The sequence below is a fragment of the Thamnophis sirtalis genome, unplaced genomic scaffold (genome assembly GCF_051295495.1).
Source record: "Thamnophis sirtalis isolate CommonGarterSnake01/CBP01778 unplaced genomic scaffold, rThaSir2_p1.2 scaffold_1, whole genome shotgun sequence".
Taxonomy (NCBI): domain Eukaryota; kingdom Metazoa; phylum Chordata; class Lepidosauria; order Squamata; family Natricidae; genus Thamnophis; species Thamnophis sirtalis.
The window spans coordinates 20564121-20582801 of NW_028261381.1; the positions used below are offsets into that span (position 1 = coordinate 20564121).

At 39.9% G+C, this 18681-nt stretch overlaps 1 protein-coding gene across 1 annotated transcript in view; it reads right to left on the reverse strand.

Annotated features, from left to right (window-relative positions):
- The window catches only part of AGPS (alkylglycerone phosphate synthase), a 60380-nt gene that overhangs the window by 26355 nt on the left and 15344 nt on the right, over positions 1 to 18681 (reverse strand). Inside the window, exons 3-10 of the mRNA XM_087708589.1 lie at positions 13181 to 13271; positions 12407 to 12527; positions 10974 to 11048; positions 8745 to 8816; positions 8325 to 8404; positions 4317 to 4397; positions 2393 to 2518; positions 1869 to 1977 (exon numbers count right to left, since the gene is read on the reverse strand). Of these exons, the coding sequence (XP_087564715.1) occupies positions 1869 to 1977; positions 2393 to 2518; positions 4317 to 4397; positions 8325 to 8404; positions 8745 to 8816; positions 10974 to 11048; positions 12407 to 12527; positions 13181 to 13271 (755 nt within the window). The remainder of the gene's footprint in view (positions 1 to 1868; positions 1978 to 2392; positions 2519 to 4316; positions 4398 to 8324; positions 8405 to 8744; positions 8817 to 10973; positions 11049 to 12406; positions 12528 to 13180; positions 13272 to 18681) is intronic.

Here is an 18681-nt window from a genome sequence, read left to right on the forward strand (position 1 = left end):
TTTGCTACTGCAGCTGAAAGATATAGAGAATTTTATGATTTCATACCAATATCCAAAATCCTATTCCACATATTATTTAAAGCCATTAAAAATGCAAACCACACAATAGTGTAGTTCATTTCTTTAAATGTTTCCCATCCTTAAAATTCCAAATGATAACGTACAGGGAATGCAGTATTTCTCAAACTGTGAGGATTAGCCTTCCAAATAGCATAGTATTTATTCACTATAGCATATTATAAGACTAAATTTTTAAAACAGTATTAAAGTTGTTATTTAATCTTCTGAAATGTAACTAAAACTCAATCTGTGAAGTAGATTTGTGAAAGGATCCTGCACAAAGTACTGCTCTAGCACTCATTAAAACGACAATAATTCACACTATTTAGTATAAGCAAAACATCTAAATATGTTTTTACTTGAAAATATAAATTATTTAAAATGGAAATGACTTCTGACTACAAAAAAAAGAGAGACATATTTTGGAAAGAAACATTTGCAGGTCTATGCAAATGAGCTCACAAAACTATCTTGATGCCCAATAAACTACTGCTGGTTTCAAAATCCAATCTACTTTAGAAACCACATGAATACAGTGGTTGTGTGGTGATACCTATACCATGATTTTATTCTGGCTTAATCCAGTAAGTGAACTCTGCAGTTGTGATTTGTAAATGGTACTTTATGGCTAAGTGTAATCGATCATACAATTTGTTAAAACTGTGATTAAATAAAGCATGATTTTGCACAATGCCTGAACCCTGTTATTTATTCAAGTCACTTCAGTTGAGAGTTAAGAAAATCTGACTAGTCATTAATTTATGCTAATTATTCCTCAATATGTTTATTTGGTTCTTCAAACATATTAAGGATTTGATTCTGAAACCCGTTATGTTAAGAATTTATCCATAAGGAAATGTATAGAAAAGCTTTTCTGAACTATGAAAAATACTATCCATAATTAGGCAAAATATCCAGGGTGAGATCACTATCTGTACTAAATAAAATCAGTAAGTATAACAGTACAGGTAATCCTAAAATGCTTTATCTAGATTCCCATATCTAACACAAAGTTAGATTTAAGATTTAAAGTGGCTCTTCCAACACTATGATTAAGTAACTAAATGGCTGCCACATGGGGAGCAGTTGCTCTCCAAAATATACTAGCCATGGTATGACAGCCAATAAAACCCCCACACCATTTACTCGAGGGGGGGGGAATGGTGAAGCTGATCTAAGCTATCTACCTCTAGCCTGTATTCAAGAAGTTCCTTGCCAAATGATGCACATGAGTGCATGCATCCACCATTTAATTTGCTTTGGACTGCTGTTTGGGCTCATGTGATAGTTCAGGTAAAAGCAGTGGAAGCTGGTATCTTGCAACATGTCAGCATCTCACTTTTATGTTATTGTTTTTTTCAATCCCCATTACGCACCAAGGTAAATGTCCCTAGGAACCACACGTAGAATTCAAAATATAGGATATAGGCTTCATAGTTTGAGATTGAGAGTTGTTAGGCTCACAAAATAGAGCTGTGCTGTTTTGTGTAGAATTGTATGAGTCAGATGAAGGCAGTGGCATTTGCAGGAAGTAAGAGACATGTGGGCAGAAGACCAAAGCAACACTGCCCTATTGTGACACTGGACCTGTTCCCTATTATATGTGCATGCATGTGCAAAAAGAAAAGAGCTTGTGGTGTAACAGTGCATTGTGGCAGTCTATATTTTGTTGAAAAACCTTGCAGGTGCCCATGATTGTACAGTTAGTAAAATTCCTTTTCCTTAACTCAGAAGTATTAATTAAATATTGTGTTATAAAAATATGTGAAAAGCATTAAAGTATTGCAATATTTTTTTTAAAAAAATACCTTCAGATCCTAAAATGAAATGATGAATATCAGGTCCTGTTGACATGCGTGGTCCTTGACAGCTTTTTTGGATTACCCCTTTGGGTGTTACCATTTTTATATGAACCACCTGTATAAAATAGAGTCTGCTTAATAGGACATATGAGAATATATAAAATATGCATTTATATTAAATGCTAAGGAAACACTAATCTTCATCCTATTTTGCCATTGTAGATAGAAACAAGGAAGAAATTGATACCACAGAACTTTGTATTACTCTAAATAATATGATCTAGTAAAAATTTTTTGGTGCCATCTTAATTCTTTTCCTACCAAACCACAAAATGCAGAGGAGTATTTACATTGCTTTCTTTTCATATGTGTCAAATAAACCCAATATTTGTCAACCACTAAACTATATTTTAATAATTTTTTTCTGCATATCAGCTATTTGTTAGTAACAGAAACATTATACAAATGCAGAAGTTGGATTATTTATTGATAAAAAATAGAAAAAAATAATAATTATAGAAAGTGTTTACCAGATCTTCAATATTTCCATAAATATTTTTCTTCATGCCTGATGCTCGGGTAGCTACCCATCCTCCAAGAGTACTAAATTCCATTGAGTCTGGTTCATGGCCTGTACAGTAACCACTTTCACCAAGCTAAAATAAAAGAAAAAACCCATTATTTTAACCATATTTAGTTGTTAACATCCACTGCATAGTTCAGTTCTGTAAATGCTTTAAAAGCTACTTCACCTAGACAATACAAGTAATCCTCGATTTACAACCATTCATTTAGCGACCTTTCAAAGTTACAACAGCATTGAAAATTGTGTTATGATCCCGTTTTGTGACCTTCTGACGAACAAAATCACATGATCAAAATTCAGGTGCTTGGCAAATGGCATGTAGTCACACTCTCCCCGGGTCACATGATCACCCAGCCAGCTTCTGACAGTCAATGGGGGAACCCAGATTCACTTAATGACATTACTCGTCAGTTGAGGAGTACCTGTATTCTACTTTTTCCTGATGGATTGTGTTCATACAATACTGGTGTGGTACATTTGAACCACTATCAACTTCTTCTTGCTTCCAATGCTGAAACAATGAGTACACAGAAACGCTATCTAAATTTGATAATGGCTGGATGATGGTGAACATGACATTATATTGAATGAGTGGTGCTACTGTCAGTCAGAAGAAAGAAAATTCAACTTGTCCTGATTGTTGTACTCCACTTGGAAGAATAAATCCATAGTCTGGTAAGGATCCTTAACTCCACCTCTTTAGGGATATCCAGATGGTGATGGCAGGTAAGAAATGCAATTTTATGCTTTTCCTGAACCGTATCTTATTCATATCTTGACTGCAACCTAGTTAGACCATAGGAATATAGTCTTCTCAGGATTACCTTAGAAGAGTATTTGAAAGCTCTCCAAAAGACCAAAATATTGCAGCTAGGCAATTCTAGGAGTATAATACGCCTACAGTTAGTCCTTGTTTAGCGACCATTCACAGTAATTGTGAAAAAGTAACTTTGCAACCGGTTCTTGCATTTTCAATCAATGCGGGTCTCTAAAACAAAGAAAAGCTGAAATAGGATCATAAGGATGGTCATGGTTTCACTTAGCGACCACTTTGCTTAACAATTGTGGTTGCTAAATGAGGATTACTTGTATATTGAAATACCTGATCTTTTTGTAAAGAGGGGTGATAAAATTTAAGGCATTGGTGTTCACCTTTAAAGCCCAAAACATCCTTGGACCTGATTATTAGGAACTCTCCACCTTAGTATGAATATAGGTACATATTAAGATCAAAAGACATGTCATCTTCATCTACTTGGCAAATAGGAAAGGCCTGCTGTTTGGTATCAGAATTCTAAATCAAAGAATCTACATAATTACCATTGCATAATTTACAACAAGTTAAAACAAAAAAAAACCCTTCAAACATTTAATATCTTTTGAAGAGAGTCTGGGTGAAGTTACCACTCAATGTACCATGAATTCACAATTAGAATGCAGATTCCCAAAGTACATGTTATTTAAAACAGAATCCATTACTATTACAAAGGCGTCAAACATTTTATTTTAAGAAGAGCCTTTTGTTCTTTTAATAAGCTATTCTAGTTAATACCCATATTTCCTTATTTGACTACATAATTTTCTTCAAGATGATAGCTTATTCTGGACCTAAATGAGAGATGATAGAAACATTCCCAAAGATAGTGACAATGTTGTTTCTGGTCAGTGACAAAAAAAAAGCCAATTTTTAACATACATACTACACCTGCTAAGATTAAAATAAACAGAAAAATTAATAACATAGCAACTGCCATTAGGCTGGATATAATGTGCATAACTATACAAATATATTTACTTTATGAGCCAATATATGGCAGTATATTTGGGGCTATAAAAATACCAGCATTCTCAAAGACATTTAATGATACCTGTTTCTCCAAGTCTTGGCCAACAATGCCAGCATCAACATGAGCAGTTAAATTTTTCTCATCTATCCAGTGAATCCTGTTCTATTACAAAAAAAAAAAGGACTTGTGAATAATGCCGGCATTTAATTATTCAACAAAGCACAGTTAAAGTCAGTGATTAGTGCAGCAGTAGGCATTAATTATGTGTAAAAACCACCATTCCAGGAATGGAATGTTCCATCACCAAAGGCAGAGTTTTGCATAGCTATATAGACTATAAATCAATAGAGACAAGAAGATGAATGCATCTTGTCTATTTGCATTGCTGAAATTGCACATATGAGGACAAAAACATCAGTCAGAAATCAGAATCCATACATTCTTTTAAGAATTTAAGGAATTAATGAGATGAGGTTGAAATCAAATTTCATCTTACTTCAATTAACCGCAGATGTCGAAATAATTCTAACGTGACAATATACCAAAGACAAGGCTTTCTGAATAGTGAAAAAGTTATAATAGCAGAAATTATTTTATTCCTTATGTTGTTCTAACCTAGGCTTCCCAAGAGCATGAAGCAAACGCCTGGTCCCGACAAAAAACCCTTTTATTAATTTACTGTGAATTCTGCTTATTCACCTACAACAAAGTGTTTCAAGGGAGGATTTACAGTCACAAGACCTTATCTGGCGTAGAGAGCTGCCAGGCTGATATCTGCAAACTTGGCAAGGAGTCTCGGAGAGTCACAGGCCAATTAAGCAAACTAATTGTCTCCTGAAATCTCCACTCTGCTTTTGCTCCTCTTTTATTTCCTCTGGGAGGGGCCATTCATCATCCACTGTGGCCTTACTCCCAAGTCAACCCCTGTTCTTTAGCTGTTCCCTTCCTCTGGCAACTCTGTGCATGCGCACACTGGGAATAGGCTCCAGTTGTTTGTTTGCCTCACTGATGTCTGACTCTGAAGGCAGCTAATAGCTGGCATACAGCTCTGGCCCCCTCTCTGCCTCCAACACAGAGCCCTCATCCGAGCTTTCCCCAGACTCCAGGACTGGCCCATGTTCCTCCCCAACCTCCTCACTGTCTGAATCTGCTGCTAGCTCTGCTGACCGATGTCGGGCATATGTTCAGTCTTATTCAAGACATGATTTTCAAGAAGAAAATAGTAGGCGCGTGCCAATTTTAAACTCTTTGGTGTAAATTTGTCACTTGTCTTATGTTATGCTCTGATATCCATGTATTAAAGTGATATTACAAATATTACTTTGAACTGGGGTAAGACTTAACCTGCTTTTATAGAATATAGGTTTCTAAAACTGTTCCTCCACTAATGCTTAATCCCTACACAATAATTCCTTGATGAAAGAATTTTTCCCATGCTCTTACAACATGATCTTCATCTTTTCCACTGTGAGTGTGAGTAAAAAAGCCTTAAGTAATTAGCAGAATCAGCCTTAAAGTTATATTTTCCACCTATTCATACAGCTATCCCAAAACAGCTTCAAGGTATGCAAAATCATTTATGCTTTGTCACTCATAACCTGGGAGGAAAACCAGACAGCTTAGCAAACAGAGGCAATGATGAAGAAGAGGCATCAGTGATAGAAACTGCACATTTCATGCTAATATTGTTTTCTACCAACTCAAGGATGTGTGGGGGAAGAGAACAATCCTACCAGTAGATTTTTACAGTACAAAGAAGAATGGAATTCCAACTCTATTGATAAAATCAGTTTTCTTCTCTTTCTCCTAATCTGTTTAGACAGCATCTGAATATATTTGTTACTTCAGGAAGGGTGAGAAAATCCTGCTTCTCAATGTAAAAATCTACTACTATGAGGTTGGGTTTGATCAAAAGAAATGTGACAACCTTGGGCAAGGATACACAGGTTGTAAGAAAAGATGATAGGGAAATTTGTAGATTTTAAACCTGAATAGGTATAATATCAGAGAAAACTGATAAGAAAAGTATTTTGGCAAAAATGCACCCGTTTTTGTCCTGCAGAGTGTTTCTGGGCGCCGGGGAGAGCAAAAATGCCACATGTAGAGGGTTTGGGAGGCCAAAAATGCCCGTATTCGATCTATAAGACGCACCTAATTTTCACTCACTTTTAGGGCGGGAAAGGTGCGTCTTATACTCCAAAAATTATGGTAAATACACAGACAACCTGTGTTTAATAAGCACTAAGTAATATATTTAATAGAAAATCAATAAAATAAAAAATGTGACAAACTAATATTCTGTAATGCATGAAACCACAATTCAGTTTAAAAAAACACTCTTGCAGCACATTAATTCTGACAAAATATTCATAATTTTTGATTGAATTTTATGTCTTTAGCTACTGCATCAGTTGTGAACCCTGAAAGATTTTTAAAGTGAACTAATGCTGAAATGGTATTATCTCTAATGCAAGTAAACAGCAACAAAGTGACCCTGGAAATATAAAACCGGGTCTAAAACTATTTAATTGCTCGCTCTAATATTTATTACCACTGACAAAAGTTCAAATCTAAATTTTCATTGATTGCTACAAAAGAATGTGGATGATCGGGGTCATGAATCAGATTCAGCTGATTTACCACAATCTGGATCTTACTTTTTTAAATCACAAGCTCTACAAAATCCAATGTATTGGATGATATGTAAAATGAGATGATAAAGCTGTCTCCTAATTCCATATTTCATACGGCTATCAACTAGAAATGATGTCTCAACTTATAGATCTGGTCTCACAAAAAATGTACTGCCATATTTTTAAAGTGGTCTTTTAATCACAATTTTCTCCCTAATAGCCAATCAATTAGTTCCCTTGTGTGGTCCTTGCAAGCAGAGTATTAAACAGTTTCTTCACATGTGTTATTACCATAAATAAAGGCTTTTTGCTATTTCAGAAACTACTGAAATTAACTGATGAAGTTGTCATTAAAAACCTAAAGGAGGGTTCCAGAGGGAACTGTCTCTCATCACATCTATATCAATATATATATAATACGGATAATTTTAAATTTCAAGTTTTAGGCTAAATTAATGAAATGCTATTAGCAAGATTGATACTCATTGTCTAAGTCCATGATGGCAAACCTATGGCATGCGTCCCACAGGTGGCACATGGAGCCATTTGTTAGGGCACGTGAGGTGTTGCCCTGTCAGCTCCAGTGTGCATGCATGCGCTGACCAGCTGACCGGCCTTCTTTTGAGGCGTTTTTCACCCTCCAGAGGTTCCTTGAAGCCTCCAGAGTGCAAAAAAACGGTCCTACGGGCAAACCGGAAGTTCAGGAACTGACTTCTGGTTTGCTTGTAGGGCCGTTTTTCACCCTACAAGTGGCTACTGGTTTGTCCATAGGGCCGTTTTTTGCCCTCTGCTTCAGGAGCCTTTCCTGAAGACTCCGGAGGGAAAAAACGCTCCTATGAGCAAACTGGAAGTCCGTTCCCAAAATTACGGTTTGCCCATATGGCCGGTTTTTCGGGCTTCAGAGGCTTCAGGGAAGCTCCTGAAGCCTCTGGAGGGGGGCACCGGCGGGGCTGTTTTCGCCCTCCCCAGGCTCCTAGAAAGCCTCTGGCACCTGGGAAGGGTGAGAAAAGCATGCCAAAAGTGGGGGGGGGGGAGTGCTGGTCGCACGCATAGCATTATGCCCACACACGACCCCCCCTGTGTTCCCCCTGCTTTGGGCACACAAGTCAAAAAAGGCTAGCCATCACTGGTCTAAGTTATCCTGATTCTCAAAACCAATATTGTGAATGCTTTTGCTGGAAACTGCTGATCACTTACTGAAAATATTTTACAAACTCATCATGTTATTGGTGCAGGAGATGTCATTTAAAAAGCTAATTCTTATCAAATAACTTGTGAAACATGAGAAAAGCAAATTAAAATGTTTACACAGATACTTAAATATCCCACAAGTGATGACATAAATTCCAGAAGAATTAAAATAGTCAGTGAATTAAGGGGAACCTTAAACTAAGTGAAACATTATATGAATGACATTCTGTGAAATACTCGACATGCAACTGTTTTGTACACATACCATTTGTGAAGTGTCTAGTGAAAGAATTGTTCTTTTTTCATCAGGAGGACACTCAAGTGCACTGGTAACGTTTGTGCCTCCTACAGATATGAGAAACAAATCAATTTATATTTCATTTGTTATTTCAGTATTAGTTCCTTAGATTCTAATTTATGATATCCACTGACAGAATAGAGAATGATGTGAATGAAATTATGATGTAAGCAAAGGATGAGAACAAGCAGAACAAGCCATAGCCCCAAATATTTATGGGATTTAAATGAAAGATGCATATAAGAATTTCCATTTTAAAAAAAATGTGCAAAAGTATTTGCTATTAAAACTAAACAATTCTATTTGACACATCTTAAGATACTATTGTGCTTTGGGGCCTGCCTTAAAACATATGTTTTTAAAAATGTTGATAGCTTGATTACTTACCACCATAAGGTATAATACAAATATTATGCTTGCAGGCTATTTCCACAATTTTAACTACATCATCATGGCATTCTACAAAAATGAACAGAGTAGTAAGAGTTTAAAATATTATATTTTAACATAAATTAACATTTAGAAGAGTTTCCTAATAATTAAAATATTAATTGTATTAAAAGAATGAAGTCACCAATATTTTTAGACTAAAAAGAATCCTTAATGCAAATTAACCATTAACTATGGGAGAAACCTCCTTTTAAAAAACAGTTTTGAGCCCATACTATAAACATTTTAAGATGTGCAAAAAATTCATGACCTGCAAGATTCAACAAATTTCCCAAAAAAGGTCAAACAAAAAACCAGTCAAGCCCAAGAGTCTTGAAATATACTTGACTCTTAATATCTTAAATTAGTAGAGTCTTCCAGGAAAGACTTCCCATAAACTTTGAACTCCAAAGTCCATGCTCCTAGGACCCAGACCAAGTTTCAGGGAGGGAAGGCACAGCACCCCCGAGGCTGAAATGGTGATCTAAGTTACTTGGGCCTGCACAGAATGCTTCTTTTCTGAGGCAATTAGTACAGTTCTGATTAATACATTCCAATTTGTGATCACTAATAATTTCCATACTAGAAGTTTTCACATTATCAAATGTGTTGAATGGCAGCTTTGCAGCATGCTGCCCAATGGTCAGCAAGGTACTGGAAACCCGACTGATTTCATGGATACAACCTCTGTTTTAAAATCAGAGTATTTCATTAGCTCCAATGGGGTATAGTTATTTTAGTCATGCCAGGAGCAATGTTCTTTTAATCATGCAAATTAAGTTCTACATACAACGCTAAGAAAAATTAACTTTCTTGTGATTTCCTTGTAATATTGTAAGCCTCCCAGAGTTACCATGTGGTAATATGGGCAGCCAATACATTTTACAAATAAAATATAATAATAAAATAGTCTACTATATAAGCGCTAGCAACTGGAGCTGGGATTAATTTTATTATTATGGTACTTATGGTTCCACCACAAAACTGCGTTCGACTAAAGGGCGCTCGACGAAACCGCGTAGCTGACGTCATCACAGCGCGACAACAGCACGGAGAAAAAAGCACGCTGTAAACGCTAAACCTAAAATTAACCCCTAAACCTAAACCTAACCCCCCTAAACCTAATCCTAAACCTAACCCTTAACCTAACCCTAAACCTAACCCTAACCCTAACCCTTAACCTAACACTAAACCTAAACCTAACCCTAACCCTTAACCTAACCCTAACCCTAACCCTTAACCTAACCCTAACCCTTACCTTAACTTGAATCGGCTTGCTTTCAAAGCGCTATTTAAAGCGCCCTTCTTTCTCCGTGCTCGCTGTTGTCGCCCTGTTGATGACGTCAGCGACGCGGTTTAATCGGGCGCGCTTTAGTCGAGCACGCTTTTGTCGTGCCACGGGTACTTATATACGGTGATTGTCTTTTCTCATACAGTGTTAGTAAACAATCACAAATCTTGGATATAGGTTGCTACAAATTTTGCTTATTTCTGATAATGGATTGTCCCTGAATAACCAAGATAATCATAAAATGACATGCCTTTGAAGGAAAGACATAACACGTGCCATTCTCATGATCACATGGAATGTGTTCAATTCTGCATCTCGACAGCTTTGTGTAACAACTGAAAATACCATGCTCAGAAGCTTGGAAAATAAAAGGAGCACATCTTGAATTACTGTAATCCTCTCTAAACATTAATGTATTTCATTCTAAACATTTATGTATTTCAGAAAATGTTATAACTGATTTGTTTAATAGGAATTGTCTAAAAATAATGTTCAAAAGCAAGTAATTTTAAGACTTGTATTTGACTTTTAGAAAAAATGGGGCTCTGCATATACTGAATTAACATTTTATTCTTTTATATATTTTTATTGTTTGGTGCTCTGTTTATTCTAAATTTTGAGTCTTCCCTTTACTTTGGAAGAAATGTCAAGAGTCAAATGCAAATAAAGGTTGTGCTTTTATAACAGTTCAACCAACATGCAACATAAACAATATTCTTGGCAGATTCCTAGGCTGCATTTCTGAACTACTTTTCTAATACATACTTTGCATTCTGAGGTTTCTATAAATTGTTCTCAATTCCATTTTTTCCAAAATTGAAAACACTGTTACATAAGTTCAGTAGGAAACGGAACAGGGAAGTGCAAGAATGAGAAAGGTGTTCTGAATAGCTTACCTGGCCATACCACTACATCAGGAACCCGCTTAAACATTCCTTCCCTGAGCAAAAAAATCTCGTGTAGGCAATGACCTGAAATACAAAGTAAAAATAAGTCTCACAAAAACATCAAATGTTGAAAGCAAGCTGTTAGGGATGTAATCTTAGTCTTGGGTTGGTTTTATTTATTTATTTATTTATATGTATGTATGTATGTATGTATGTTTTTTATTTGTGCTGATAAATAAATAAAGGGAGACTAGTATAGATCTATTTCAAGCTATTTAGCTCTCATCAGCTAGCCATACCCTTACTGGGATTCGAACCTGTGCTGTATTGCATCTTAGGCAAACGTCTTAGCCATTAAGCCACAGGTCTCCTCCTTATCAGCTGAAGCCAGGGAAGAAGGTATATATTTAAAGTCACAACCCCTGGTAAGCCCCAATTATGGGAGGAAGCTAACTGCTTCCATCATCTGTCAATCGGCTCATCACAAGAGTCCATCACGACAGAAACCCAATATTTTTACTGTTGCCTTTGTTATATTTGTGTTTTTTATTTGTATATATATATATATATACAAATATACAAATATATATATATATATATATATATATATATATATATGTATGTATGTATGTATGTATGTATGTATGTATGTATGTATGTATGTATGTATGTATGCCATGATTGAAATAATGTATCTGTCACTTTAAATGCTCAAGTGAGATGCGATTGGATGCTGTTGCTTTAATTGGCCATAAGAGGGAGTAGGAACTACTACTGTTTGTTCCTGGTTGTTCCTGTATGTTCTCCGTGCTTGTTATTGGAGTTGAATACTGTATATTGGATGATGGCTACTCTGTATGTTAGTTACCTGTCTACATGGTGAATCATGAGTTGAGCATCTGTAAACCAACGTGTTGTATCATAGACTGTGTATATAATTCAAGATTACTTATCACTTGTTTTGGAGAATGTTTATCCCATGACCTGACAAATGCGCGCACAACAAAAGCGCGCCAACAAAACCGTGGTGCTAAAACCACTACGTCATCAATACGCCGACAACAGCGCGCCGACAGAAGCGCGATTTAAGTTAAGGTAAGGGTTAGGTTTAGGGTTAGGTTTAGGTTAGAGTTAGGATTAGAGCGCGCTTCTGTTGGCGCGCTGTTGTCGGCGTGCTTCAGCACTCATTCGTCGGCGCGGTTTAGAACTCGTGGTTTTGTCACCGTGGTTTGGTCGGGCGTGCTTTTGTCGGTGAACCGTTTATCCTACTTTATTTTTGTTATCGCAAGTAATGTTATCCTTGTTTTAACTTTGGCCGCTGTGATTGATAGTGTGACTATTCAGCGGCACATTCCTTCTGCTACTCAACTCTAGTCTCCAAAAGGAGATATACTTAACACAAGCAATTAAGATACTATTTTGGGCATGCTGATTTTGCTTACCATGGGCTCTAAAAAATCTAGATTCCGCTTCCTGTGTATATGAGATTTTAGCATTTTGGAGGTCCTGGAGAAATTCTTCACTTGCAATGGAGGGAGGTATATCGCTGACATTTAAGGACGGCTTCAAAGTAAAAGAAAGAAAGAAAGAGAGAGAGAGAGAGAGACAGATAATTTCTAGTGTATCTATTCAGAAAAAAATGAATCACCTCAGAAGAGCATCATTTTCAAATATGCTAAAGGAAAAGCAATTCCGACTCTCTAGCCAGCAACCTCTCTTTTAGCAAATCAATTGCTTTCCCCCCATTTTATCAGCTCATCACACAGGCAAATCCTTTGAAGGAGTCTCTGGAGCAGACCTTAGGTAAGTGCATAGAAATATTGAACAAATGAAGTTTATTGCTAAACAAAACAGAAACGTATGTGTGATACTTTTATTCACAGGCCTCCAGAGACAGTACAATAAACCTTTTTCTAAGACAGACATCTTGAAATACTGCAACAAGTTAAAATCAGTGATCTATCAATGTACAATGTACGAAGTTTTAAAGCAAACAATCTGTGCTTAAGAAATTTTGAATTAACAGATTATATTTTCAACTATAGATCCTCACTGACAAGATTACTACCTGGCAATAAGGCTGGAAAAATCTTTATGTCAGGGTGGTAGAGGACAATGGACAAAATAAGCAGTTTTATGTTTTAAGTGAACGATATATAAAGAATTAACTACAAGTTAATGATTAAAAAACACACACAGCCCATGTATTCACTTACTTTAGGAGTAGTTTTATGTTCCATATTTGCACCAAGATTTTTCTCTACCCAATCTCTCAAAAGTGGGAATATCAGTCCGCCTATTCGGTACCTGAATCCAAAAGCATTTTCATCAGTTCCTTCCAGAGGGAAGCCTAGTAAAACCCTGGTGCTAATTTCTTTATTGAGATATGCACAAGCAGTGGGCAAATAACTTCTAGAAGTAAAAGTCTGAGTATCGGGAAGGATGGGGATCTTAAAATATCAGTCATAACAAACTGATAAGAAATTTAATGTCTGAAACTTTAAGCATGAAGTAACCTTGCAAAGAAATATTGCTATGATTTCTTAATAAGAACTTCAACTCAAAAACTTTTCAGAATTCTGTCATGGACAAATACAGAAATAACAGTTACATAATTTTTAAGTTCAGATAAAGTATTCCACTGCACATTAAGCAAGGTATGACAAATCCCCATGCTAATTACAGCAAATCAAAACATAGAAGCAGATTATTAATGCAGTTTCCCCAAAAATAAGACCTCCCCGAATAATAAGCCAAATCAGCTTTTGAGCTCATGCATAAAATCAGCCCTCCCCAAAAAATAACCCCCCCCAAAAAAATATTGCAATACAGCAGCAGCCATGAGGTGACATGCTCGCTGCCTCCTGCACCTCAAAAATAATAAGACCTCCCTGAAAATAAGGCCAAGCGCTTATTTCAGGGGTCAAAAGAAAATAAGACCCTGTCTTATTTTTGGGGAAAAGGGCGTTGGTACTTACCTGATACGCCTCTTCTCATAGTGGGGGGAGGAGTATCCAGGATGGGTGTTGACTTTGTCCTCTCATGATTGGATGAGTCAGATAAGCTCTTTGGGTAACGCCCCCTGGCCGGCAGGACTACCCATTCTTTTGACGAAGAGCTCCATCCGACTCGTTGCACCATTCACTCCAGACTCTTAATTCAGTTCTTAGCTTTTATCGTCTTCAACATCAATATTTATATAACTTCATAAAACTGTGAACATAAAACTTAGTCATACAAACATAGTCAGGGAGGGACTGGATACTCCTCCCCCCACTATGAGAAGAGGCGTATCAGGTAAGTACCAACGCCCTTTCTCCATAGTGAGGGGGGAGGAGTATCCAGGATGGGACGTACCAAAGCCTGCACGTCCCTAGGGAGGGAGACCCCAGAGGCCCCATGTCCCCCGCTTGTGCCAGTTGAGGCGTGGGCTCCGCCCTGTGAACCACCTGCAACGCCCTGCGTCCAAGAGGCCCTGCGTCCAGGAGGCTTTTGCCCTGCGGGGTAAAGGAGTCCAGTTTATGGTTCCTAGCAAAGGGAGAGGGGGAAGCCCACGTGGCTGCCCTGCAGATTCCGGCCAGGGCTGTCTGCGTGGCCCAGGCCCTGGATGTGGCTGCGCTCCGCGTGGAGTGAGCTGTGATATGATTGGTGTCTGAAAGCCCTGTGATTGGTATGCAGTGGCAACGCAGGTTTGCAACCACCTACCTATTGTGGTGGAAGTCACCCTGTTACCCAGGCCCCTATTGGAAGGAAACAAACAGAGCTTCGGATTTCCTGACTGGCCTGGTTCTCCTGAGATAATCCTCAGGGCCCTCCTTATGCCCAGAGTGAGCCCCTTCTTTCCCCCCCCGTCTGGACAGAAGTTGGGCAAATCAGTTCCTGGGTTTGATGGAAGCAGAAGCCCACCTTGGGATGAAGGGCGTAACCCCACTCTGTCTTAGTGGGGGAAGCAGAGACCCTCCCCGGTGGAGAGCTTGCAGTTCATATATCTGCCTGGCGGGGGGGGATGGCCACCAGAAAGGCCACCGTGAGAATCAGGAACTTAAGGGAAGCTGTTCGTAAAGGCTCAGATGGAGCACCTATTGGAGCGTCCCCTACCCTGTGTAAGTCCCAGGAATGGTACTTGAACGCTGCGTGCGGTTTGGGGTTGGAAGCCCCCTTGAGGAATTGTCTGACCACAGGAAGGTGAGTCGAGCTCTGGTTCCTGCCACGCAGGACAACTGGCGAGAAGTCTGGGACCTGTCTCCTAATTGTGTTAGAAGCTAACCCTCTGTCCCGGCCTGCCTGGAAGAGGTCCAGAATCTGAGGCACTGAGGCCTGGCTAGGATTGTGCCCCAGGGAATAACACCATGAGGCAGAGGCCTGCCACATGGAGCCATATATACGCTCTGTGGAAGGTGTGCGGGCAGTCTGGAGTCTGCATCACCCTGGGAGGGGGGAGGGTCTTTCCCCAGGATGCTCCGTTCCAAGAGCTAAGCGGTCAGCTGGAGCCATTGACGGTCTGGGTGCTCCAGCGACCCCTGGTTAAGGGATATTCCCTCCAGGGGGAATCTCCATGGCCTCTCCGTTGAAGGCGACTGGAGCTCTGCAACCACAGTCTCCGGGGCCAGAGAGGCACCAAGAGAACCCCTTCTGCCCCCTCCCGAAGGGTTTCCCATATGACCCTGGGGATCAGGGGTAAGGGCGAAAGGCATACCGACAACCCCTGGTCCAGGGGCTTCGCAGATCGTCCGCCCCTTCTGCCCCCCCCCCATGTCTGGTACCTGGAGATGACCCTCAGGAGCTGAGCGTTGAGGGCGTGGCGGATAGGTCGATCTCCGGGTGTCCGAAGCACTCTGCCATTTCCTTGAAGATTGCTGGCTGCAGCTTCCGCTCCAAACTGTCCCCTTGGTCCGGCTGAGCCAGTCGGCTCTGATGTATCCCACCCCTGCTATATGTTCTGCCCTCAGCGAAAGTTGTCTAAATTCATAGGCTATCTGAGGTGCTTCTGCGATCTCTCATAGTCGGGCATCCCATTCTGAGTTTGTGGTGGGTTCTGGCATGGGGACCAGCCTATCTGACCCTTTTTTTCCCCCCCGGCCATAAGGGTGCTATGATTCTATGGCTAGGATTAGCGCAGAGATATTCTGAATGTAAACACCGATGGAGTTTAATGGGCGGCCACTAGATTGTGTGTAACGATGAAGAGAGGGAAGCTAAGGCTCACAATAAGGCCTGCCACAAAGGTAAAATAATAATAATAACAAGAATCACAACAACAATAATAATAATAAAATGAAATACAAAAAGGGGGGGCATCTTCCCGCCTGATAAAACCAAGAAAGATTAAGGAAACAATTGGTCCCTTGCTGGGAGAAAGTGGCCCGAAGGTGACGGGCAGCAGGGGTAGAGCCGAACTATTTAACTCGTGCTTGGCATCTGTCTTTACCAGCAGGGATAAACTATCCAACCTATCAAAAACAGCACCCCAAATTCAGATTAGGGACCCAAGATGAGATAGGGAAGAAATGGTAGCCTGTCTATCTTAGGCAAGGTCCAATTCCCAGGACCGGGTTACACCCCAGGGATCTGAAGGAGCTGGCGGATGAGATCTCCAAACAACTGAAACTATATCTATCAGAGCTCCTGGAGTACCGGAGAACCACTATAGAATTGCTGATGTGATTCCCCCCCTTCAGAAAGTGAGAAAACCGGCTCGAGAGCCCAAAGCCAACATGGGTTTGTCAAAAACAGATCATACTAGACTAGCCATAATGAATGTTGTGTTTTATAGTTAATTTTTTATTCACGTTTCTTTTATGTCTTGTTTTGCACTCCCTTCCCCCATTGTTGTAAGCCACCCTGAGTCCCTTCAGGGAAAAGGGCGGCCTATAAATGTTCAATAAATCTAAATCTACAAATCTTCTTAGATTACGGTGACAACCCTAGTGGACCATAGGAATGCCATTGATATAGTTAACTTGTACTTCAGCAAGTCCTGATAAGGTAGACCATAACCTGCTACTAGATAAAGTAGAAGACTGAGGATTAGACCTAGTCACACCAGGTGCCTTGGTAACTGGTGCACACACCTATACTCCTCAATGGGACTGCCTCTTCATGGAGGGAAGAGTGCAGTGAGTCCCCCAAGGCTCAGGTTGAGCCCAGTACTCTTCAACATCTTCATCAGTGATTTGAATGAGGGTGTTAGGTGTGTAAGCTAACATTTGGGATAGCAAAATAAATGCCATGATAGTAGTACTGTTTCTTTAAGAACTGCTGTTATCTCAAGCGGTCATGAGAAGGAGCCAGAATGACTGTTAGCTCTCTGTTTGTTAAATGCTGATGGGGGGGGGGGGGTCATCAGGTTAGCAGGTGACCCCGAGCTGGCAGGAATAGCCAACACTTCAGAATACAGGCTAAAGATACAGAAGGATCTTGGTACCCTTGAGCATTGGGCACTACTTAGGGAAATGGGATTCAAAGAGGTAAGGTTCTACCTTTAGGCAACGAAGGTGAAGTGCACAGGTACAGAATACCTTGCTCCACAGTAGTAACTGTGAAGGGGATCTTGGAGTCCTGGTGGACCACCCTTTAATATGAGCCAGCGGTGTGCAATAGCTGCCAGAAAACCTAACACAGTTTTTGGCTGCATAAACAGAGGAATAGAATCAAGCTCCCGTGAAGTGTTCATTCCACCTTATAAGGCCTTGGAAAGGCCAGATTGGAATTCTGCATTCAATTTGGTCACCATGATGTAGAAAGGATGTGGGGGTTCTAGGGAGAGTGCAGAGAAGAGCAACAGAGGGATCAGGCTGGAGGCTAAGGCCTATGAAGAACGGTTGCAGGAATTGGGCAGGTCTAGTTTACTGAAAGGAAAGACTAGTGGAGACGTGATAGTAGTGTTCCAATATCTCAGGGGTTGCCACAGGGAAGAGGCAACCTGATTATCCTCCAAGGCATCTGAGTGCAGAATTAGAAGTAATGGGTGGAATCTAATAAGGAGAGAAGCAACTTAGAACTGGGGAGAAATTTCCTGACAGTTAGACAATTAATCAGTGGAAGAACCTGCCTCCGGACGTTGTGAATGCCCCAACAGTGGAAGATTTTTAAGCAGCTGTTGGATGGTAATAGCAATAGCAGTTAGAATTATATACTGCTTCATAGGTCTTTCAGCCCTCTCTAAGTGGTTTACAGAGTCAGCTGTTAACCATTGAGCTACAGGGCTGACTAGTAATGATAGCCATTTGTCTGAAATGGTGTAGGAATTTCTGCTTAGGCGAGGGGTTGGGCTAGAAGACCTACCAGGTTCCTGCCCCTTCTGCTATTGTATTGCATAGTATTGTATTGTATAGCATTTGCTCTTTGCCTATTCACCCCCACCCTTGGAAAGCCTTGGGGGAGGGGGGTAATCTCTAACCTGATTGGAGGTTCTTCTGTCTCTTCCTGGGGGCTGAATACTCTTCCTTACGTGGGGCCCCTCCCCCCTTCTTTCCAAATGGTTTTGCAAGGCAATTGCCATCGCCCCGCCCTCAGAACTTAGCCACAAAAAACAGCTTTTGTTTTGCCTCCTACTCAGGGACTTCCCGCCCCTCCCCCCTCCTTCTCCTACTCAAGGAGAATTTTCTTAAGGGTGAAGGAGACTTACCCCCCCCCCCCAAAAAAAAACACAGCTCTTGCTGGAAGCCTTTTTCTGATGGCATTCTCGCCAAGTCTCTTTCTCCTCCTTAAAGGAGTG